The 25,705-nt window shown below is 44.3% G+C and overlaps 1 protein-coding gene and 2 gene segments (V, D, J or C); all 3 read left to right on the forward strand.

The window, feature by feature from the left end:
- Nucleotides 1–138: 138 nt before the first annotated feature.
- Nucleotides 139–8,577, forward strand: LOC132875263 (uncharacterized). Its single transcript, XM_060911991.1, has 6 exons — nucleotides 139–392; nucleotides 701–945; nucleotides 5,097–5,287; nucleotides 5,471–5,564; nucleotides 6,146–6,345; nucleotides 7,934–8,577. Exons 1-6 carry the CDS (start codon nucleotides 237–239, stop codon nucleotides 8,125–8,127), a joined length of 1,080 nt encoding a protein of 359 aa, XP_060767974.1. The 5' UTR covers nucleotides 139–236; the 3' UTR covers nucleotides 8,128–8,577.
- Nucleotides 8,578–16,568: 7,991 nt separating this feature from the next.
- On the forward strand, nucleotides 16,569–17,352 carry LOC132882219 (immunoglobulin kappa variable 3-15-like). The segment is given in 2 exon segments: nucleotides 16,569–16,748; nucleotides 16,855–17,352. Coding segments are annotated over 2 exon segments (408 nt in total).
- Nucleotides 17,353–21,212: 3,860 nt separating this feature from the next.
- LOC132882204 (immunoglobulin kappa variable 3-15-like) lies at nucleotides 21,213–22,575 on the forward strand. The segment is given in 2 exon segments: nucleotides 21,213–21,374; nucleotides 21,502–22,575. Coding segments are annotated over 2 exon segments (429 nt in total).
- Nucleotides 22,576–25,705: the final 3,130 nt, after the last annotated feature.

Below are 25,705 nucleotides of genomic sequence, written 5' to 3' on the forward strand. Positions count from 1 at the left end.
ATGAAATTTAAAAAAGTGTGCAGCTTGGTGTTTTATTTAAAACAATACAAGCAGAAATGGCTCTATTTTGTTTTCGAAATGTATTGCCATCATCAAATAGTAGTATTAGAAAAGTGGACAACATTTCTGATCGTTTTCTTATTTTGTAATATTCATTTATTCCTTTATTGAATGTCATTTGACTGATTCTATATTTCACCCGGAAGTAAATTACACCGCCTGGCTCGCGCTCACGCATGTCTCACTTACAACACACGATGACGACGATAGATCGACCTCCAGCGAGTTCATGGATCATGGATGCTATGCAGTACATGCTCTTCAAAGGCCCTCAACGGGTGAATCTACGTGAAGAAGACATGTCAACACACAAAATTGCAACTATTTTTGAGGTAAGGTTAATAATAAAAACACAGCTTTCTTATGCTGCATTTGCTAATAACAGGACTGTGCAGTTTGCATAGCTACAAGCGCGTTTCCCTCTATGGTCGTAGGCTAGCCGCTATGTTACAGAAACGGGATGCATTAAAACTGGTTACATGTAGGTATTTAATTGTTTTCAAGCTTATGGTATGCGCCTACTAGACGGTACTGTTGCATATCACAAATGAAATCATGACGTTTTATTGAGGTGTATGTGTAGGTACTGTGCTACGTACACTCTGGTGACATTGTGTGTGTTTGTTTTTCTATGTTGAAGGTTTCACCATCATCTGTGTTTCTCACTGATGCTTCTAACATGGCTGTGTTTCCATCGAACGGGTACTTCAGCTCGGTGGATTTGACACCCCGAGCCCAGTACGAGGTACACGGAGCAGCCTTCGAACCCCAGCCTCCGCCCCAACCACGCTTTGCCTTTGCTCGTCAAGGTGCCAGTGCATCCTCCACTTCAAGTGCATCAGTAGGCCTACCCCCAAGGGCCACACAGTCAAAATCATATCAGAGGTAAGTTGCAGTGGTCAGATAAAACTTTAGTTTAAAGTTTTAGTTTAAAGTTTTATTTTTAAGTAATTTCATTGTTTTTAGGGATGTCAGTAGTTTTCAATGTTACAGTTCAATTTCAATGTCTGGGTAATCTTGAGTAATGTTTAACCGGAAAAGACCTGCTATACCTAATTACGGTAACTAAGACAATCAGGCCTGTGTGGTAAAAGAGCCACCCCTACTCAAAACAGGATGTTGACTGTACTACAGTTAAGTGCCTTCTTCATCATTTTTCTGCCGTTTATTCAGCAAATGTGAAAGAATGTTGGATCATAACGGGCTGTTTTACATGACTGATGAAGCCTTCTCTAAATTGTGCATTGCTATGCACCCCTATACCAAAGATTCCAATATGGTCTCGTCTCGTCTTCTTCCGCTTATCCAGGACCGGGTCGCGGAGGCAGCAGTCTAAGCATGGAAGCCCAAACTTCCCTTTCCCCAGACACCTTGGCCAGCTCCTCGGGAAGAACACCGAGGCGTTCCCAGGCCAGCCGAGAGACATAGTCCCTCCAGCGTGTCCTGGGTCTTCCCCGGGGCCTCCTCCCGGGGGGACATGCCTGGAACACCTCCCCAGGGAGGCGTCCAGGAGGCATCCGAAAAAGATGCCCGAGCCACCTCAGCTGGTTCCTCTCGATGTGGACGAGCAGCGGCTCTACTCCGAGCTCCTCCCGAGTGACTGTGCTTCTCACCCTATCTCTAAGGGAGCGCCCAGCCACCCTGCGAAGGAAACTCATTTCAGCCGCTTGTATCCGTGATCTTGTTCTTTCTGTCATTACCCAAAGCTCATGACCATAGGTGAGAGTCGGAACGTAGATCGACCAGTAAATTGAGAGCTTCGCCTTTTGGCTCAGCTCCTTCTTCACCACGACGGACCGGTAAAGCGACCGCATCACTGCGGAGGCTGCACCGATACGCCTGTCGATCTCACGCTCCATCCTTCCCTCACTCGTGAACAAGATCCCGAGATACTTAAACTCCTCCACTTGAGGCAGGACTTCTCCACCAACCTGGAGAGGGCAAGCCACCCTTTTCCGGTCGAGAACCATGGCCTCGGACTTGGAGGTGCTGATTCTCATCCCAGCCGCTTCACACTCGACTGCAAACCGCCCCAGTGCATGCTGAAGGTCCTGGTTTGAAGAAGCCAACAGGACAACATCATCCGCAAAAAGCAGAGATGAAATCCTGTGGTTCCCAAACAGGATTCCTTCCGGCCCCTGGCTGCGCCTAGAAATTCTGTCCATAAAAATTATGAACAGAACCGGTGACAAAGGGCAGCCCTGACGGAGTCCAACATGCACTGGGAACAGGTCTGACTTACTGCCGGCAATGCGAACCAGACTCCTGCTCCGTTCGTACAGGGACCGGACAGCCCTTAGCAAAGAGCCCCGAACCCCATACTCCCGAAGCACCCCCCACAGAATACCACGGGGGACACGGTCGAATGCCTTCTCCAGATCCACAAAGCACATGTGGACTGGTTGGGCAAACTCCCATGAACCCTCGAGCACCCTATGAAGGGTATAGAGCTGGTCCAGTGTTCCGCGACCAGGACAAAAACCGCATTGTTCCTCCTGGATCCGAGGTTCGACTATCGGTCGAATTCTCCTCTCCAGTACCCTGGAGTAAACTTTCCCTGGGAGGCTGAGAAGTGTGATTCCCCTATAATTGGAGCACACTCTCCGGTCCCCTTTCTTAAAAAGAGGGACCACCACCCCAGTCTGCCACTCCAGAGGCACTGTCCCCGACCGCCACGCGATGTTGCAGAGGCGTGTCAACCAAGACAGCCCCACAACATCCAGAGACTTGAGATACTCAGGGCGGATCTCATCCACCCCCGGTGCCTTGCCACCGAGGAGCTTGCAAACCACCTCAGTGACTTCGGCTTGGGTAATGGACAAGTCCACCTCTGAGTCATCAGCCTCAGTCTCCTCAGTGGAAGACATGACGGTGGGATTGAGGAGATCCTCAAAGTATTCCTTCCACCGCCCGACAATGTCCCCAGTCGAGGTCAACAGCTCCCCACCCGCACTGTAAACAGTGTTGGCAGAGTACTGCTTCCCCCTCCTGAGGCGCCGGACGGTTTGCCAGAATTTCTTCGAGGCCGACCGATAGTCCTTCTCCATGGCCTCCCCGAACTCCTCCCAGTTCCGAGTTTTTGCCTCCGCAACTGCCCGAGCTGCAGCACGCCTGGCCTGCCGATACCCGTCGGCTGCCTCAGGAGTCCCGGAGGTCAACATGGCCCGATAGGACTCCTTCTTCAGCTTGACGGCATCCCTTACTTCCGGTGTCCACCACCGGGTTCGGGGATTGCCGCCACGACAGGCACCGGAGACCTTGCGGCCACAGCTCCGAACAGCTGCGTCCACAATGGAGGTAGAGAACATGGTCCACTCAGACTCAATGTCCCCCGCCTCCCTCGGAAGCTGGGAAAAGCTCTCCCGGAGGTGGGAGTTAAAGACCTCCCCAACAGAGTGCTCGGCCAGACGTTCCCAGCAGACCCTCACCATACGTTTGGGCCTGCCAGGTCTGTCCAGCTTCCTCCTCCGCCAGTGGATCCAACTCACCACCAGGTGGTGATCAGTTGACAACTCAGCCCCTCTCTTCACCCGAGTGTCCAAGACATAGGGTCGGAGATCAGATGACACGACTACAAAGTCGATCATCGACCTCCGACCTAAGGTGTCCTGGTGCCACGTGCACTTATGGACACCCCTATGCTCGAACATGGTGTTCGTTATGGACAAACTGTGACTAGCACAGAAGTCCAATAACAAAACACCACTCGGGTTCAGATCGGGGAGGCCGTTCCTCCCACCCACGCCCCTCCAGGTGTCACTGTCATCGCCCACATGAGCATTGAAGTCCCCCAGTAGCACAATGGAGTCCCCAGTCTGAGCACCCCTCAGTACCTCTCCCAGGGACTCCAAGAAGGCCGGATACTCTATACTGCTATTTGGCCCGTAGGCACAAACAACAGCAAGAGCCCTCTCCCCAATCCAAAGGCGCAGAGAGGCGACCCTCTCGTTCACTGGGGTAAACTCCAACACATGGCGGCTGAGCTGGGGAGCTATAAGGAAGCCCACACCAGCCCGCCGCCGCTCACCACGGGCGACTCCAGAGAAGTGGAAAGTCCAGCCCCTCTCGAGGAGCTGGGTTCCAGAGCCCAAGCTGTGCGTGGAGGTGAGCCCGACTATCTCTAGCCGGTACCTCTCAACCTCCCGCACAAGCTCAGGCTCCTTCCCCCCCAGCGAAGTGACATTCCATGTCCCAACAGCCAGCCGCTGTGTCCGGGGATCAGGTCGTCGAGGCCCCTGCCTTCGACTGCCACCCAATCCACACTGCACCAAACCCCTACTGCTACCTCTGTGGGTGGTGAACCCACAGGAGGTCGGGCCCACGTCACCTCTTCGGGCTGAGCCCGGCCGGGCCCCATGGGCAAAGGCCCGGCCACCAAGCGCTCGCATACGAGCCCCAACCCCGGGCCTGGCTCCAGGGTGGGGCCCCGGCTGCGTCCTACCGGGCGACGTCACGGTCCTGGATTTTTTCTCCATAGGGGTTTTTTGGTGAACTGCTCTTGGTCTGGCCTGTCACCTAGGACCTGTCTGCCTTGGGAAACCCTAACAGGGGCATAATGCCCCCAACAACATAGCTCCTAGGATCATTCAAGCACACAAACCCCTCCACCACAATAAGGTGGCAGTTCTAGGAGGGGTCCAATATGGTAACCAAGATAAAACATTCTACTCGTCACCAATGCAACAAAGTGGAATTCCGGTCTCCTAAATGGGCTTCACTTTTTAAAATTTCCCCATTAAACTCCATTCATTCTGAACCCCCGCTAGGCTCCTAAAGGGGCACAGCAGCTCATAGACATGGCAGCTTAGAACCTTACGTCATATTGATATTGGAAGAAGTTCCTTATGAACTGTCTCCTCCTTAAATAAATTTTGATTTATTGAATGTTAATTTGTCATAAATTATACACACAGTTTTACCAGTTAACCTAATTGGCAGTGAATTTTTCTCATGTTGTCTTCTGCATTGTTGCAGTTTCACAGCCTTGGAAGTAAATGAGTATCTACTAATATGTCACCCCTTTGAATATATTCTAGATCTGTGTTCATGGCTGAGCTTGTCAACGGCAGGTTGCAACCCAACAGAATGCTGGTGATCAGATTCCAGGAGGGGGATGCCACAGTTCAGGGCATTCTTGCCAAAGTGCAAGATGCCCTAGGGGCCTATGACCCCCTGATCCTGACTGATGGGCAGGGAAATGAAATACTGGACTCAGAGGGAACCAGAGGTACTGTACAAAAAAAAAAAAACTTTTGCCTTTTTAGTGTAGATCAGGGGTCCTTAAACATTTTGGTGATGACTAAAAAAAGTACTGGGTCATTTCAGTGGAAAAAAATAGATCTTTTTTTTATCTGATTGCTTATACATCCATAGATGTATCTTAAATACTATTCCTGTTTCCTCTCTATAGGCTCCATATACTGGAAGCAAAATGCGAGAAAAATTCTTGCCCTTCCGGAGATGCACTTCGCTGAACTAAAATCAGAGAAACGAAGGAAATCAAGGTAAGTACTCTTAATCAAAGAACTGTCAAAAAATGTAAATGTTGTTTTTAAAACATAGTTTGGGAGGAAGCCCGTGGAGTGATTGACAGCTGTCTTACCTTCTCCCGCCTTCTCAGAGATTTAATCCCTCCTGCTCATTCACCTGTCATGTGTGAAGGCTTCTTGAATTTTCCCACCTCCTCCCCTTACTCTTCCATTTCACTAGTGGTCCCACTCTACCATCCCTCTATACACACGGGGGTGCGAGCAGATATCACTTTAAGCATCCCGGGACCAAAGCCAGCTACCATGCCAAACGTGCTTTTACTGTACACCAAGCACTAAAGGGCAAACTAGTGAAACGAAGGGTTCACATGCAAAACCCTCTAAGTGCATTTGTGATAAGTTTACAAAAAATAGTTTCTATAAATGTAGTTAACTTCAAATCAGTTCATCTTATTTTGTTTGGGCTTGACATGCTGTGCTTGATTATAACATTTAAGTGGCTTTTTGATTGAGATTACTTGAGGACAATATAATTTAAAAACTATATATTTAGAGTTTTGTAATGTTTCTTCTTCAAATATTGTTCTTGTTTTTAGCCGAAATGATGATGCAATGGGCCTCCAAGAGGCATATGAAAAAATTGAAGAGGTGGTTATGGCGGCCCAGTCCCTCACAGATGTGACCGATGCCATCAAAAAACTCTCCAAGCTGGCCATCGAATCCAGAAGTACACATATCTTGACTGAGGAACAAGCTGAACATATCAGAGCTGCATTCAGCTGCTGTGTGTGTAAAGGTACAGTATGTTGTCACATTTTCAAACAGGCTAGTTCCCCTAAATGTTGGCGTGTTCCTTAACCCATTTAATCCCAGTGATCACATTAGTGACCAATTTTTTTTCCTGTCTTTTGGAAGCTCCAGAGTGGTTTCTATTAGGTTTAAATGGCAACTTTTTCTTTAAAATTGAACAATAGACTTTCTAGATTAACCTGTGTCAAAATCATGTGACCAGTATGAAAGGTCAACTGACCAGATCACCTAACTTTATGTGTGTGCCTTTAAAGGAGAAATATCTTCCTGAGACCTCTATAAAAGAAGTTAATTTAAATATTAAATATGCATACAAAGCTATCAAATTTGGTACATATACATACAGTATATGGGGTTCACTTCTGATATTGAGGTATTTCACCCACGTGACCAAGTCATGTGATGCTGCCATTTTGGACGGCACGGCTCGAATCAGTTTGAATGCGAGGAAGGCGACAAACGAAAAACATAAAAGAAAAAGCAGCGAGATGCAGAAAACACCTTCACTATCCAGCGACGTAGGGCATTTACAGGGCGAGCAGAGGGAGAGGTATTTGCAAAAATTGAGGTTAGCAGGCTTAGAGAACGACGTTTACCTGCTTCCACCAGGATTGTTCACTGACGTACGGAAGTACACGAAGCCCTCGTCTTTACCTGACTTCGGCCCACATGATCTGTATACCTATGTCATTAAAAACCCATCGCCATACACAGGTATTGATCTGAAAGCATATAAGAGTTTGGATGCCTACAAATATTTTGCGTCAGGCTGGGTAACATGCCTACATCAGCGGGTCGTCCCTGGAGCCGGTGGTCGCCATCTTATTACAGCTAAGGTTTGTTCACATTTTCATTTACTTTCGGTCCTCAGGATAAACAAAATGTTATTAAATGTCATTGAAATAACTTCTTAGTCTGTTGAGACATGGCCCGTTATAAAATTGCTGTTACCAGGCAATGACCAAGAACTGTATTATTAGGGTCGGTGTAGTTGTAGCAGTGTATTAGCAACTAGCTGTTAGCACTAGCTAATGTCAACAACATCATAGCTGGTATGTTACTGTAGCAATGTTTACATTCAGTCATTTGGATGACTGTTAAAACCTTTCAGTCTCAAGTTTTTCCTTTACTGGATTTACTAGTTTACTGAGCTAGCACACTCAGGCAAGCTGGGAGCTAGCGCGCGCTAGCCTGCCGGCGGCCGGCATGCTAGCTCAGTAAACTAGTAAATCCAGTAAAGGAAAAACTTGAGACTGAAAGGTTTTAACAGTCATCCAAATGACTGAACGTAAACATTGCTACAGTAACATACCAGCTACTGTTGTTGACATTAGCTAGCTTGACGTTCAAAATGGTGGACACTGGGGCGTCACATGACCCTGTGACGTCAGGTGAAATACCTCAATACTGTATGTTTAAACTTATACTCCTCTGTATATATTGTGCTCCTGTCTATATATTGTGCTGAAGTAGAACCATATCCGTGGCCCTAAAACCCTGAACCGTACCGAACCGTAGGCACATTGTACTGTTGCATCCCTGGTGTCTAATTATTTTTTGTCTCTGTCTTGCAGGGCCAGTGATGGACCCAATGCTGGCAACTTGCTGCAGGGCAATCCTTGGATGCAAAACCTGCATCACACGGTCACTGCACACAAGCAACGAATGCGTAAGATGTAGGGCAGACAACCTGGCCTTGAATTTGGTGGAGGTGTCTGGGCTTTCTGAGGCCCTGAATGCCTTAGAAGTAATTATTAAGGTGGACTAAACACCTTATACGTTATCTGCCAATGTTCATTTGTAAGCCAAAGGATATTTTTATCCTAAGTAAAGTAAAAAAGAGAAAGTAAAAGAGAAATGCTTTAAAAAGACTTATTTTATGTTTACATGTTTATACGAGTTTATTTTTTACTTTTTTGTCTAGCAGCTTTTTGCAAAACACTGCCATGTTGGAGGCATCCGTGAGAAACAGTTGATGGTTAAACCTTAAAAAAAACACATTGTTTAGTTGATTTTCTTTATTGATAATGAAAGAGAAAGTAAAAGAAATACTTTAAAAAGACACATTTTTGTTAACATGTTTATAAGAGTTTATTTTTTTAGTTTTTTGTCGAACAACTTTTTGCAAAACTTTGTTATTCAGCTGAGCAAACACTGCCATGTTGGAGGCATCTGTGAGAAACAGTTGGTGAAACCTTGAACATAACAAAAAAATGTAAGGTACATTGTAAAAATAAAAAAGCACATTGTGAAGTTGATTGTCTTTATTGATTATGTCAAGTTGATTTTTGTCATTGATTAGTAACTGCCATGTACAGCATGCGTAGAATTTTAGTCACTCAATCTATTAAATGTGAGAATTGGTAAGGTTTATAAGGTGGCCCAATGCATCCTGAAAGGGTTTGAAGTCTCTGTTAACAACACTGTTGTACAGATATGTCAAATCAGGATAGGTTTCAGCAAACAGGCGCTCAACACTAATCTTCTCATCAAGTTGGAGTGGGTCTGTTCCAAAGCAGGAGACTCTTGTTAGAGAGTTTCCCACTTCCTTCTGGTACAGGTCAGCTGCTTCTGCCACATGAGGTAGAAGTCCCTCAGGTACCTTTTTCAGACAGCCATCTTTGGCCAGTTGATTGGGTATTCCTTTTCCTGTAATTAAATTACAGGAAAAGGACTCAAAATTATGTTTTTCACTGTCCCATGCATAGACAAAGAGAAGACAATAAAAGACAATTCAATGCAATATAAAGGGTACAGGTACCAGGAATTCTGTGTGCATTCCAATTGTCAATCACTTTTCTCATGCCAAGTTCAGACAGCTGTCTTGTCAGGTTAGACACACAGTATCTGCTGAGGTTGCAGTCCATGTCCAGGAGTTCTTGGTCAGTAAGCTGGATAAGGGCCTCTTTGAGTGGATAATTGACCCTGCTGTTCACCTCAGGCCAGATCCGCTCAACTATATGAATCTAGAGGACAACTAATCAAATATGAGCATAAGTTTAGTAAGAATGGTGCAACTATTTTAGAGATGTTTTGGAGTAAGTAAGATGTAGCTTAAGACAAGAGACAGGGACACTTTGTTAAAAGGCACAGCAGCGACAGACACAAAAATCAACAGCAAGAGACAAGACAAAAATGAAATGTCAATACTAATAAAACCTCTATCAGACAGCACTGGGATTGGAAAACAAAAGTGGAATGGTGAGTTTAGAGCCTGGCTTTGAAGGTGGAGAGGGAAGCGCATTGACGTAGTGAAAGAGGGAAGGTGTTCCAGAATTGGGGGACAGCCACACTAAATGCCTTGTCACACATGGGACAAAGATTTGCGGAGGGGTGGAGAGAAGTGAGAGAGATCACCTTTAAATTACTAAATGCCATCAAGGCGCACACAAAACTACATGGGTGAATGTTTTCAAAATATCAGCATACTCCTTTCTGTTTTTTTTTTTACGTTTGTTGATGTGGTTTGATGGTAAGGGGGTTTGTCCTGACAGTGTCTGTGGGATGCAAGAATTTCTTGAATGAATAACATCAAGTAGAACTCCTTGCCGTGGTCAACATGGACCTGATCCCACATCCCTTAGTTTACCACAGCAGACCTTGAATTGTAAAGACATGAAAGAGATCAGAGTTGCGCTGTCACAATAAACAACCAGCACCAATCATTGTCATAACATCCCATCGTAAATACTATAGAATAGGGCTTTGGCTTTTGTGATGAATTTACAACAAAAGATCCTTGCGTATAAGGTATAGATAGGTATGTAGCCATGTTAAGGTTGATTGATTACACCAATTATTAAATTACATGACATACCTGTAAACATATTCATAAATGACGAGATTGTTCTTGACTGGCATTGTTGCATGTGCCACTACCTTGCGAGAATAGCCATCTATGGCAATCACATGTGTCACTCCAAACATTGCAAGTTTTTCATTTTGATCTAAGTGGAGCTTATGCCCCATATAGGCAGCATTGTATGGGACTGGGTTGAAGTTCCGCAGGCCCTGTAATACATGACAAGTGATTTTGGTCAGTTTATGTCTGATATATAATCTCTGTTCAAATACAGCAAGGCCTGAGCTCTATTACTGTGGAATGGATTCACCTAGAATACAGTCTATATCAGTTATTATAACTGTTTCAATTCCAGTTAATGTTAATTTGTCTTGGTGTGCTCACATATATCTGCTGCAATCATTTTAGCTATAGTACTTTTTTTTTTTGTTATTATACAGATACAAGGAAGTTTATGTCACATGCAGAAATGATTGCTGGCTGTGAAGAATGCCATACAATTATGTCAGTGTGTCAGTGTCTCAGCCTAATTTGCATAAAGGGTTGTAGGGGCAAGGTGAAGTTCACAGTGCAGAAAGTGCCATGAGCAGTTATGGGTTAGGGTGTCAGGCTTGTAGCCCAAGGGTTGCCAGTTCGATTCCCGGCGCGCCAGGTTGGTGGGGGGAGTAACCAGTGCTCTCCCCCATCATCCTCCATGACTGAGATACCCTGAGCATGGTACCCTTGGGGCGCCATTTGAGGCTGCCCCCTTGCACCGGTGAGGCATAAATGCAATTTTGTTGTGTGCAGTGTGCACTGTGTGCTGTGGAGTGCTGTGTCACAATGACAATGGGAGTGTCCCAGGTGGGCTTTCAAAAAGTGCATGGGGGGGCTTTGTATTTCCTATCTTAGCTAATTTCAGGCAATAGGTCTACTGTACCTTGCATCTCATTTCATGGTAGGGTCTCGCCACCCCGCGCAGGATTCTACCAACGCGATTTTCTGCAGCAATAATCCCTTTGGTCGCCAAGTAACCAGTCATAAACTTTCGGCCAAAGGTTGGGCCAGTCTACAAAAGTGGAAGCAGATTAGGAAAGGTTGAAATAGCCTAAAGTTCATATAGGTTCAAAGAGAACAGCACCCCAGTTTGATTTAGAATAATGCACACCGTTTCACTAGTGCACTAGCCTAGGACTTACACAGAGATTTAGTGATGCATCACGACTGACTTATTGTCATTCTGGTAATAGTAAATTTATAACAGGGGCAATGTCAAAACACGAAAGAAATCCTACCTCATCAACAGCTGACGAAATGGCGACTTCCAATTGTGCATCAGATACCACTCTCGTAAGGTTGTGAGCATCACAAAACCTCCGTACACTCATAACAGAACAGCCATGTCCTGCGCCAATGTCTTTGAGGTGCTGTGAAATATCTGCATGCGTAGCATGCCTTCACAACATTTCGCAAATTAAGTCGGAATATGCCTCCAAAAATGCCATGTCATGCGGATGAGAATAAACAAACCATAATGCTCCCCACCCGCCCACAAGCTTAGGCTTCCAGGTCACCCAAAACCTAAGTTCTAAATAAACTAAAATGCAATTCAGAATGGCATTTTTCAAAATTGTTTTTTCCCTTTTTCTGCTGTTCAATGACTCATTTTCAATAACTAAAAATACATCAAAACATGGCTCTGGATTCCATTTCACAAGTCATACACAAGTGGAAAAATTTATAAACAAGTCCTTTTTCATTTCTCATGTGACTTCCAAAATAGAATAACGAATGAACGAAAAAGTACACGGACCCTAATCTGAAGTGTTTGAACTAATAATATTACTTTATTAGAGAACCAATTACTTTAGTAGTTTAAGCTTAAAGATTAAATTGGCTGTCTAAAATAGAAAATTCAAAAACAAATACTTTTATTTTATTTTAAAAAAGGAACTAAACTGGAACTAAAGAAGAATGTTTGAGTGAACTTAAGCTATAAAATTGAAATGAAAAGTGGACATTTTGATTTATAAGTTTTACTGAGGGCGGCACGGTGGTGACCTGGCGACTTGTCCAGGGTGAACCCCGCCTTTCGCCTGTAGTCAGCTGGGATAGGCTCCAGCTTGCCTGCGACCCTGTAGAACAGGATAAAGCGGCTAGAGATAATGAGATGAGATGAGATGAGAGTGTGCAGGTGTGCATTTGTATTTAGAGTTTTGAGAAATGAAAAATACTTTTTTTATTTGGCAATCAGGAGAAACTGTTAAAAAAAACCCTGTAAATTCTCATGCATGATCTGAAAGCCATGTCTGTTGCTTCTCCTCACCTGTTGCTGATGGTGCACCACCTGCAGAAGATACAGTGGGGCAAAAAAGTATTTAGTCAGCCACCAACTGTGCAAGTTCTCCCACTTAAAAAGATGAGAGAGGCCTGTAATTTTCATCATAGGTACACTTCAACTATGAGAGACAGACTGGGGGGGGGGGGGGGGGGGGGGGGGAGAATCCAGGAAATCACATTGTAGGATTTTTAATGAATTAATTGGTAAATTCCTCAGTAAAATAAGTATTTGGTCACCTACAAACAAGCAAGATTTCTGGCTCTCACAGACCTGTAACTTCTTCTTTAAGAGGCTCCTCTGTCCTCCACTCATTACCTGTATTAATGGCACCTGTTTGAACTCATTATCAGTATTAAAGACACCTGTCCACAACCTCAAACAGTCACAATCCAAACTCCACTATGGCCAAGACCAAAGAGCTGTCAAAGGACACCAGAAACAAAATTGTAGACCTGCACCAGGCTGGGAAGACTGAATCTGCAATAGGTAAGCAGCTTGGTGTGAAGAAATCAACTGTGGGAGCAATTATTAGAAAATGGAAGACATGCAAGACCACTGATAATCTCCCTCGATCTGGGGCTCCACGCAAGATCTCACCCCGTGGGGTCAAAATGATTACAAGAACGGTGAGCAAAAATCCCAGAACCACACAGGGGGACCTAGTGAATGACCTGCAGAGAGCTGGGACCAAAGTAACAAAGGCTACCATCAGTAACACACTACGCCGCCGGGGACTCAAATCCTGCAGTGCCAGATGTGTCCCCCTGCTTAAGCCAGTACATGTCCAGGCCCGTCTGAAGTTTGCTAGAGAGCATTTGGATGATCCAGAAGAGGATTGGGAGAATGTCATATGGTCAGATGAAACCAAAATAGAACTTTTTGGTAAAAACTCAACTTGTCGTGTTTGGAGGAGAAAGAATGCTGAGTTGCATCTAAAGAACACCATACCTACTGTGAAGCATGGGGGCGGAAACATCATGCTTTGGGGCTGTTTTTCTGCAAAGGGACCAGGACGACTGATCCGTGTAAAGGAAAGAATGAATGGGGCCATGTATCGTGAGATTTTGAGTGAAAACCTCCTTCCATCAGCAAGGGCATTGAAGATGAAACATGGCTGGGTCTTTCAGCATGACAATGATCCCAAACACACCGCCCGGGCAATGAAGGAGTGGCTTCGTAAGAAGCATTTCAAGGTCCTGGAGTGGCCTAGCCAGTCTCCAGATCTCAACCCCATAGAAAATCTTTGGAGGGAGTTGAAAGTCCATGTTGCCCAGCGACAGCCCCAAAACATCACTGCTCTAGAGGAGATCTGCATGGAGGAATGGGCCAAAATACCAGCAACAGTGTGTGAAAACCTTGTGAAGACTTACAGAAAATGTTTGACCTCTGTCATTGCCAACAAAGGATATATAACAAAGTATTGAGATGAACTTTTGTTATTGACCAAATACTTATTTTCCACCATAATTTGCAAATAAATTCTTTAAAAATCAGACAATGTGATTTTCTGGATTTTTTTTTTCTCATTTTGTCTCTCATAGTTGAGGTATACCTATGATGAAAATTACAGGCCTCTCTCATCTTTTTAAGTGGGAGAACTTGCACAATTGGTGACTGACAAAATACTTTTTTGCCCCACTGTACATAGTCCATCATTTCAACCATATTCTTTTTATTGTTTAAGGTCAGGGTCAATCCTGCTGGCTCCTCCACTCCTCTGCAGACACCACTGCCAGATTTGTGCTGTCTGATGTGTCCACACAGTAAATCAGAGCTCAATCCCACGACTGTCTCCTCTGCCTGATCTCGTGTACTTGACCACTTTTAAAACACTGACCCTCATCCCAGTTCCCTCAGCAGCACCTCGAACACTGACTGGAAGAAGCTGGCTTTGGTCAGAAAACTGTACCCATGAAGAAGACATTCACGACCACCAAATCCAGCAGTTCATTATTTTTTTAATTTATAACATGAAGTAGGAAATTGAGAAGTGTTCTGATCATGACCCTGAATTCCCAGAACCTCAAACACCTGAGGCATCTTGCTCCAAAAAGGGTCCAGGACACAGACCTTATCTGAGTGATGTGCTGCACTGTACTGTTCTGTTTATTTAGAGGTTTATCAGGGAAGGAAGAGAAATCTAAACTAATCTTCACCACTTTCTGTGATAAAAGAATGTTTCAGATATTCCGCACCGAGTAGCAACACAAGTGGCATCTTAATCCTAGCAATATTACAGAGATAAAGGAGGAGACTTTAGTTATATATTAAATCTGTGGTTCAGCTGATAGATGATCAGGAATCATTCCAAGATCCTGCCAAGAATATCGCTCATCGCAGGAAAGTATGATTTTAACCTCCTACTACAAACCCACCCAGCTTTATAAAAGCAGTCTGAACCAGAAAAACTGAGAGAGAGAGAGAGAGAGAGAGAGAGAGAGATATTTACATGGAGACGGCTGAGTGATCCTCTTTCTCCCAGAATAGAGCAGCACTTTCACCAGATGTTCAACTTCCTTCAGCCAAACTCACTGAAGCACAACACACAGCACTGAATCTCCAGCTAAACACACTCTCTCCTCACACTGATAATGACTATTAACTCCAATAAAAGAACACACAATGTCCAAAATGAAGCTTTATTTCAGCAGAGCAAAACTACAGGAAGAGCAACAGGACAGTGAAGAGAGTAAAGACAGAAATGTCAGCATTGTGTAGAATTGAAACTCTATTGTAGATGGATGTGTAAGCAGCTGAGTGTTAAATTCTATCTTGGAGCTGTTAGCCTTCACACTGGCTCTTTCTGAACGTGACCGGATGATTGACGCCGTCATGGGAGACCGTACAGACAAACTCCTCCCCCTTTTCCCAGAGTGCTTTGCTGAGGGTCAGGGTGCTGCTGCGTGTGTAACCGTCCTTCTTGTGTTCTTCTGCGCTGGTCAGAACCCCGTTCTTCACCTCTGAACCGTCCACTGTCCAGCTCACCAGCGCCCCCTGTGGAGAGTAGGCAGACAGCAGGCAGAGCAGCGAGGCCGATCCCTCAGACAGCTGCAGAGAGGAGGGAGGGAGCAGAGACACGGAGGGCTTCACCGTGGGACCGGCTGGAGACCACAAACACACAATAAACACACACATTTACACACGCTTACACAACATTTACTCATTACTGCTTCTTCACATTACTGCAGTTCAGTAGAACGACTCAGCAGGAGAACATTTACTCGTTACTCCTTATATTGTGGAGCGACTCGGGCTTTGATCAGCTTTATTCTGGGAGTGGGTTCCAGTCCCCCTAAGCTGTTGTGTTACTTTTACATGGAGTCCTACAGAAAAATAAATACACTGCTGATGTAAAGCCACTGATATTCCACAGAATCAGGGCTGGAAAATGCAACATCACACCTTCCCTTTGAGTTTCCTGAGAACAAGATTTACTCGATTACAAATCACACATCTGGCAAAAAGGCTGAGAAATCAGTTCAGTGATGGAAATAACCCCATCACACCACATCCACCTTTCTACACACTGTTTATCTTTGGGTGGAGATTCAGAATCAGGACATCAGTACAATGATGGAAGGCTAACAGGCACAGGACGAAGTTTTATCCCATGTCCTTCACAGCACACAATATGAACTGAAGAAGCTGTGAATGTAAAAGTGCTCTGTTTACTGAGGAACACACTGCGCACTTATTCAGCTCACACTCAACTCCTGACTTCTGCTTTCTTTTAGATTCTTTTTATTTCACTGCAACTGGGTCTCAGTATCAGAAAATACACGACATTCATTATCTCTAAAGTAGAAATACAAACAAACAAATAAAGAAATAATGATTCCTAAGTTATTTACTGTCTCAATAAATGAGTTCAGCATCACAAAAAAATCAGTGAATTTCTATTTGTCTAAACTTTATTCAATATTCTGATGAATAATGAAAATTAAAATTATTACAGAATTTTAAATAAAGAAGAGAAACTTACTGATGATGAGTTTGGTTCCTCCACCGAAAGTCAACCACAGTGATACATTCTAATGAAGCCGTCGTACAAAAACCTCTGTTACACTCCAGTGACCACACACACACACACACACACAGAGACACAGAGTTGTGGTGTTTGCATGTGTGTGCTGTGTCACTGCTGCACACACTTTAAGAGCTGTAGTGCTGATCAGAGTGTGTTCAGTCCTTTCAGAGCCACTGACACGCAGCACAATGATGATGGTACTGATTCTACTGCTGGGGACACTGGGACTCCTCGCTCACCGTGAGACACTCTCTTTACTTTTATTATTCAGACAAATCATCACATCACTCTCACACTCACTACTACATTTGTTTCCATTCTTTTAACTCTGCATCCTTTTCTTTAGAGTCCTTTGGGGAAATCGTCCTGACTCAGTCTCCAGGATCTCAGTCTGTTTCTCCAGGACAATCTGTTACTCTCACCTGTACAGCCAGTCAGGATATTGATGATGACCTCGCCTGGTACCTGCAGAAACCTGGAGAAGCTCCGAAACTCCTGATCTATGATGCAACTAAGCGTCAGTCTGGGATTCCAGATCGTTTCAGTGGCAGTGGATATAATCGAGAATTTAATCTAAAAATCTCTGGAGTTCAGTCTGAAGATGCAGGAGATTATTACTGTCAGCAGTATGAGGCCTATCCGTACACACAGTGTTATAGCGCCGTACAAAAACCTCCCTCAGCTGTAGAGGAAGTGCTCTGACTCAGAAACACACACTGATCTGAGAACAGCTGCAGAGCTGCTAAAGCTGCACTCCACTGAACATCATCAACTCAAACCCACTACAGCACTGAGCACTTTCATCATTATTAGCGCTTTAATAATTTACAATCAATAGTTAATTTATTAAACATGATCTGATAGTTTCTTCATCAGAAGGTAAATGTTATATTCATGAATTAAGACATCATTCCCGTTATTATCATCTCGGTTAATGGCATTAATTATTATGGAAAAAGATTGACTTGCTGCTCATTTATTATTATTATTATTATTATTATTATTATTATTATTATTATTTAGTCTCCTCCAGAAAATGCCACCTAAAGCGAACATCTAGCCTTTATTTATTATTTATTATGTCTGTAGATTCACTAATGATTTTCAAAATATAAAAATCCAGGAAGCAGTTTCATTTTATAAAATTCACAATGAACATGGAGATGAAGTTTTCATAAAAATTACAAACATTTACATTTCATCAGCTCGAGTTCATGAGAATACTAATCCACTCACAGACAACAAATGTTTTCAAAATGTTGTTTTGTGAAAAAATTATTTGAGATTATTATGGACAGAGTCAATTTGTGCAGAAAAATAATTTCAGATTTGCTGCATCATGTAGGAATTCATAGAAACATTAAAATAAATTGAGAATTTCATCACATTGAATCACATTAACTCGAATTCTGTTTAATCGTAGAATGATGTGAATGTTAAAGTGCGCTCAGTGGAGTTTGGTCCTCTGTAGAAGCCAAGAAAATTCTTAGAACATCCATCAATGCCTTCCATAAAGTCTACATGTTTAAAAAATAATCATTCCTGAAAATCAGAACGCTCTTAATCAGCTGTTCCTCCTGTGATGAAAAAGCAGCTGATGTGTCTGATGGTATCTGATGATTTCCTCCTTGTGCTAAGAGGAGCAGTGTCTCCTACACACTACTGTAACACACACTGTACTGCAGGATCTTTCAATAAGAGTCAACATTCATTTCTATATTATTCTACATTTCAATATTCATTTTCTCATCATCTGTAAAGTTTCACCACCAAACAGACTCCTTTTCTCCCCCAGATAAATAAAACAGAATGGAATTGAATCCCTTAAACATTCATGACCTGAGATCCTGGTGAAGGAAAAAATCACCACAGTTGAACACAAATCTTCATCAGACTGAAGCTAAATGTGGAGCCAGTTTGATGCAGGTCAACGTGATGGTGTAATGACTGTATTTATGGTGTCACAGTCATTATAATATTCGCCAGTACATTCTCTCTGCACATTTCACAAAGCAGAGGCAGACTGGTGGCTAACCCACTCCACCCCAGCAGATACGGACTCCATCCCTGGAGATAAATATGGTGAGGTGTGTAATATTAAACATGAGGAATTTAAAACATCTGTGCCTGTGAAGCTCTTGCTTCCTTTACTCTGATTATATTCTGAGCTAAAAGATCAGACGATCAGCTCCTGTCAGAGCACCGGGGTGATAAAAGATAAATACACTGAGGAAGAAAATAAAACATGCTGAGCTTCATCAAGTGAAATCAGCACTAATTTACTCATTTGTAGAAACAACAGAAACATTTCATACCTTTAAAACAAGCGTACGTCATTGCAAATCCGTAAATCCGACTGTATACTGCAGAGTCTGCAACGTCGGCGATGTGCTCCATAATCTTTAGCACCTGTGAAAGAATTTAGTTCGAACCTGAAGGCTGGAGATCTCAGTCTGTAGGTTCAGGAGGATCAGATTGTAGGAAAGTGACTGATTTGAGAAGTGTTTGGATGTTGTACGAGGTATACGACGTATATAAAAGTGCAGTAATCTATGGCAATTATATGATGACCTCAGTGAGGAGGGAAGGAATCTGGTGCTGTTATTGTGAATGTCAGTTTCTTAAACATTGTGTTGTTCTGATTTTCTGACTGAACTCTGGACTTTATACCCTGGAGAACAGGATAAAGCGGCTAGAGATAATGAGATCTGGACTTTATTTTCAGGACTCAGAAGAGAAGAGTCTGCTCGCTCAGCTTCCTTCCTGAAGCAAGTGGCTCTGAGAAGATTGCACATGTACAGTCGGCCATGTTATATGTGAACAGGCCAATAGATACCTGCCAGTATCTGCTGTGAAGGTGAAGAGTGGAGAACCAGGATGACCCCATGATCAAATCAAAACAATTCATGAACTTGGTGAAGTACTTTCATTCCACTGACCCACTCAGCTCAGAATTCAGTGGAGTTCAGTTCAAAGCAGAGACGGAATCTGTTACAGCGAATAATGGACTGATTTTGTCCCTTCAGTCTTGGAGCTTTGGGCACAGCAGGCTTTGCTTCTACAGAGCAGGAAACAGGGATGTTCTGATCAGAGCGAAAATATCTTTGTTGAACAGGTTTCTATGTCGAGCAGTAAAATGTCCCTCAACAGACCATCCTGAATAAAAGCACACTAAAGCAGAGAGAGAGAGACATCATTGAAGTGAGAGAGAGATTTACAGTGGTGCTTGAAAGTTTGTGAACCCTTTAGAATTTTCTATATTTCTGCATTAATATGACCTAAAATGTCATCAGATTTTCACACAAGTCCTAAAAGTAGATAAAGAGAACCCAGTTAAACAAATGAGACAAAAATATTATACTTGGTCATTTATTTATTGAGGAAAATGATCCAATATTACATATCTGTGAGTGGCAAAAGTATGTGAACCTTTGCTTTCAGTATCTGGTGTGACCCCCTTGTGCAGCAATAACTGCAACTAAACGTTTCCAGTAACTGTTGATCAGTCCTGCACACCGGCTTGGAGGAATTTTAGCCCATTCCTCCATACAGAACAGCTTCAACTCTGGGATGTTGGTGGGTTTTCTCACATGAACTGCTCGCTTCAGGTCCTTCCACAACATTTCCATTGGATTAAGGTCAGGACTTTGACTTGGCCATTCCAAAACATTAACTTTATTCTTTTTTAACCATTCTTTGGTAGAACGACCTGTGTGCTTAGGATCGTTGTCTTGCTGCATGACCCGGCTTATCTTGAGACGCGGTTCATGGACAGATGTCCTGACATTTTCCTTTAGAATACGCTGGTATAATTCAGAATTCATTGTTCCATCAATGACGGCAAGCCGTCCTGGCCCAGATGCAGCAAAACAGGCCCAAACCATGATACTACCACCACCATGTTTCACAGATGGGATAAGGTTCTTATGCTGGAATGCAGTGTTTTCCTTTCTCCAAACATAACGCTTCTCATTTAAACCAAAAATTCTATTTTGGTCTCATCCATCCACAAAACATTTTCCAATAGCCTTCTGGCTTGTCCATGTGATCTTTAGCAAACTGCAAACATGCAGCAATGTTCTGTTTGGAGAGCAGTGACTTTCTCCTTGCAACCCTGCCATGCACACCATTGTTGTTCAGTGTTCTCCTGATGGTGGACTCATGAACATTAACATTAGCCAATGTGAGAGAGGCCTTCAGTTGCTTAGAAGTTACCCTGGGGTCCTTTGTGACCTCGCCAATGATTACACACCTTGCTCTTGGAGTGATCTTTGTTGGTCGACGACTCCTGGGGAGGGTAACAATGGGCTTGAATTTTCTCCATTTGTACACAATCTGTCTGACTGTGGATTGGTGGAGTCCAAATCCAAACCCTGACTCTAATTTCACCTTCAAATTAACTGCTAATCCTAGAGGTTCACATACTTTTGCCACTCACAAAGATGTCATATTGGATCATTTTCCACAATAAATAAATGACCAAGTATAATATTTTTGTCTCATTTGTTTCACTGGATTCTTTTTATCTACTTTTAGGACTTGTGTGAAAATCTGATGATGTTTTAGGTCATATTTATGCAGAAATATAGAAAATTCTAAAGGGTTCACAAACTTTCAAGCACCGCTGTACATGAAGATGGCTGAGTGGTTCTCTTTCTCCCAGAATAGAGCAGAATTTTCACCAGATGTTTCCATCGAGAGAGGATCCACTTTGCATTATCAGCTCATGCTTCAGCGCTCTGCGAGTGTTTATAGTCCTGTGACTTTAACACTTCATGACTGAGAGCTGCTGCTCAGCGACTTCACCCACAGCAACCATGAGTTTGATCAGCGTCTTCATCTGCACACTGGCCCTCTGCGCTCGAGGTAACACAATGCTTTATCTTCTACTGTTCAGCTGACAAATCCATGGGAAGTCGGCCGACGAGATGAACTTCAACCTCAACATCATTATTAATGAAGGGAATGGATTTATTCTTCTTATTTTTTTCAGGATCCAGAGGTCAGGTGACTGTGACTCAGAGTCCTGCAGTGAAATCTGTTTCTCCAGGAGACACACTCACCATCAGCTGTAAAACCAGTCCTGCTGTTTACAATGATGGTGCTTATTATTATTTGTCCTGGTATCAGCAGAAAGCTGGAGAAGCTCCTAAACTCCTGATCTATGCTGCTGATGAAAGAGAATCAGGTATTCCAGCTCGTTTCAGTGGCAGTGGATCTGGATCTGATTTCACTCTGACCATCAGTGGAGTCCAGACTGAAGATGCTGGAGATTATTACTGTCAGAGTTACCATGAGATCAGTAGTAGCGCGGTGTTCACACAGTGTTAGAGCGTCGTACAAAAACCTGTGTGTGTGTGAGTGCTGCAGCTGGGACCTACTGCAGGTGCTGAGGGGGACGATGTGATCCAGCACACACACACACACACACACACAGTGTAGCAGTGGAAGCTAACAGCATGTTCATGAATCATTTTCCCCAGTGGTCACATGTACAGGGAAGAAAGCAGTGTGTGTAGAACAGAGCTGTCTCAGTCCTGTGATGAGGCCGAAATACTGACTGAGACATTTAATCACGGGCGATTGCTCTAAGACAACGAGGGAGTCTCAGCCTCCTCTAAAAATGATGAACATCGTGTAGGATGAATTGCTCTAGGCTTATGTTATGGCCGACCTTATAACATTGCTATTTCAGATCCAGAATCATAGAAATATATGTGCTCAACCCAACTACAGTGCGAAATCATTCCGTTATAACTTTCCCCAGTTCGCCTAATGTGTGCGTGAGTTTTTCCCCCTTGACAGCACGATGCAGCCCAGCCTCAGTGCACTTCAATGGCATTTGGGAGCTATGCGCTTTTCAATCTCAAAATGCAATATGGTTATTGGACAAATACTGTGAAAATGCCCGCCCATGGACTCCCAGCCTCACAGTGGGAGGGACATGGCAGTTTCCGCGAGGAGACTGGTGATTGGTGAAAGCGGCCAGATATTTTCTTTGATTGACAGCTCGTTTCTAATAGAGACAGGCAGCGGTGAATCTCAGTTCAGTCCCATGCAGATTCGCAAGTGCTGTGGTGTATTGTAAGAGATCAGCTTACATTTCGATTTCATTAACTGCATACGGTTTCTACCAGCTTTTTTAGTTTGTATATATTTTCATTGTAAATAAAGTGTAAATATAGTGTTGTCAAGTTTGCTATCTTAGTTCCAGAAATTTCGTTTATTTGAGTGACTGAACTTGAACTTGAGGGGGCTAGTCAGCTAGCAAGAAAGCTGCGCACGGATGCCAAGCATTGCTGATTTAATTTTGGTGAAGCCATTTGCCAGTCTTCCTTTCAAGGAAAAAATTAAAATTAAAGAGCAGGGTAGACCAACGCCTCAAATTGACTTGGTGAAAAAGGTAGGGAATAATACTCATTCCTTTCAGCTCTCCTGGTACGAGAAAGTGAATTGGCTAACAGCGAGTGACCCACATCAACAACAGTAAATAGGCTACTTTAGTAATATGTCATGGATGGACCAAAAATATAGAATCTATTTAAAATGTTTATGCTGAGTATATTATATTAGAATATATATTTTTCTGGATATGAATTAAACACAGCTACAATTTGGAAAACATTTTTAAACAAAAACACAGCCGAGAACATTTCACACTACAGACCTGGATTAAAAGTGAAGGGTTATCAAAATTGTCAATAAAACATTTCTCAGTCAAAATAAGTAAAATATAGGGAAAGTGTCACTGAATGAAATGTGTGGCACCCAGCTCTACTGCTGAGGTTCCTGACAAAGAGCTGCTTTCAATAATGATCAATTTTTAAACAACATGCCACAATTTTAAAATATAAAATGTTAAAATATACCCCCCCCCAACACCACCATCATGTATATTGGACAGTAGGCTAATGGGCCAAAAGAACCTGTTATTTCACAGTTTGTGACGCTGCCAACAATCAGCCAGATCAGAGGCAAGAGTATGGGCAAAATTGATGTTTTTGTCAGGGACCAAACTGGAGAGGAAATCAAATGTGCTCAAACCACAGTTTATTAATAACAGGTGAAAAGGGAGTTGGGAGAATGTGTGTGGATGAAGTATAGTGGCAGGAGAACTGAGAGGCAGGGATGGCTGAGGTCTCCCATCCAAGTACTGACTGGGCCTGATCCTGCTTAGCAGCTGAGATCTGACAGGATCAGGCATTGTCAGAGAGGTGTGGCTGTAGGCTGATAGTACTTGGGTTTCAGGCAGTCTCCCAGCAAGCAGACCCTCAGCAGGCAGGAGTTAGAGAGCAGGCTGGAACACAGAGTCACAAATCAGGTAGCAAGATAGGGGACAGAAATGCAGGGTCAGGTTACTAGGGCTGAAGAGTAGGGCTCCAGGCACGGCTGCTCACACCAGGCAGATGGAGAGGCAGGCGAGCAGCAGGGCTGAGCAAGCTGGAGATCAGGCGAAGGTACAGGAGAGGCAGGCAAGAGGCAGAGTCGACAGAACGGAAGGCAGATCAGGTTACCGGGGCTGGAGAGCAGACAGAGTCAGACGGAACAGGATATTTTCAGGAGTCAGAGCAGTAGGAACACAGAGCAGGTTATCAGGCTGAGAGTTGCAGATGATCTGACACAGAAGCTTGGGAGGACTGCAGCTTAAATACACACGGGGGAAAGCAGGTGATCGGCAACAGCCAATGACAGTCACTGAAAGATAATAAGAGGAAGTGAGTGCGGGCATGGCCAGTAATGCTGAGTGGAGATGCTACCTGAAGAGAGAAGCCCACAGGTAGGACCATGACAACCCCCCCCCTCAAGGGCCGGCTCCAGAAGTCCCTAGCCACAAATCCACCAAGACGGGCGGGAGGAGGGGGAATACCGGTGGAGGGTTAGAACTCCTCTGACCGGTCAGAGTCCAAGGCCTCAGGATCTGGTTCAGGATCGGACTCAGGGACAGTAGCAGTGGGCGCATCGTCAGTCCGACAAGGCCCCTTTTGTCGACCCCTCCGGTTGGCTGGCTGGTCCGGATGCAGGCGATGAAAGGTGCTGATGAGGGTATGGTCTAAGATTCTCCTAGCAGGGACCCACATCCTCTCCTCAGGACCATAGCCCTCCCAATCCACCAGGTATTGGAGGCCCCTGCCCCTGCGTTGTGACTTCAGCAGTCGCTGGACGGAGTAGACCGGGCCACCATCGATGAGACAAGGAGGAGGAGGAGGAGAAGGTGCAGCTGGGACCAGCGGGCTCTCATGCACTGGCTTGATCTTAGAGACATGGAAGGTGGGATGCACTCTCATAGATTTGGGCAGTCGGAGCCAGACAGCAGACTGGCTGATGATCCTCTGGATAGGGAATGGTCCGATGAACCGAGGTGCTAGCTTATGAGACTCCACCTGGAGGGGCAGGTCCTTGGCAGATAGCCACACCTTCTGGCCCACCCGGTAGGTGGGTGCAGGCGTCCTCCGCCGGTTGGCGCCAGTAGAGTAGCTGGTGACTGACTTGAGGAGTGCAGCGTGGGCTTGAGACCAGGTGTGGCGGCATCGGCGTGCATAGGTGACGGCAGCCAGGCAGATGACCTCTCCCTCCTGGCTGGGGAACAGGGGTGGTTGGTAGCCATACACGCAGTGGAATGGGGACAGCCCGGTGGCTGAGCTGGTGAGGGAGTTGTGAGAGTATTCCACCCACAGCAGGTGCTCGCACCAGGCCCTAGGGTTGCGTGACGCCATGCACCGAAGTGCCTTCTCCAACTCCTGGTTAGTCCTGGTTAGTCAAACCCCTGTATGACTGCAAAAGACCTTCAGAAAGATTTAGCAGACCCTGGAGTGGTGGTGCACTGTTCTACTATGCAGCGACATCTGAACAAATATGACCTTCATGGGAGAGTCATCAGAAGAAAACAGTTCCTGCATCCTAGCCACAAAATTCAGTGTCTGAAGTTTGCAAATGAACATCTAAATAAGCCTGATGATTTTTGGAAACAAGTCCTGTGAACTGATGAAATCAAAATGGAACTTTTTGGCCACAGTGTGCAAAGGCATGTTTGGAGAAAAAAGGGTGCCAAATTCCAGGAAAAGAACACCTCTCCAACTCTGAAGCATGGGTGTGGATCGATCAGGCTTTGGGGTTGTGTTGCAGCCAGTGGCACAGGGCACATTTCATTGGTCAAGGGAAGCATGGATTTGAATAAATACCAGCAAACTCTGGAAGCA

The sequence above is a fragment of the Neoarius graeffei genome, chromosome 2 (assembly GCF_027579695.1).
Source record: "Neoarius graeffei isolate fNeoGra1 chromosome 2, fNeoGra1.pri, whole genome shotgun sequence".
Taxonomy (NCBI): domain Eukaryota; kingdom Metazoa; phylum Chordata; class Actinopteri; order Siluriformes; family Ariidae; genus Neoarius; species Neoarius graeffei.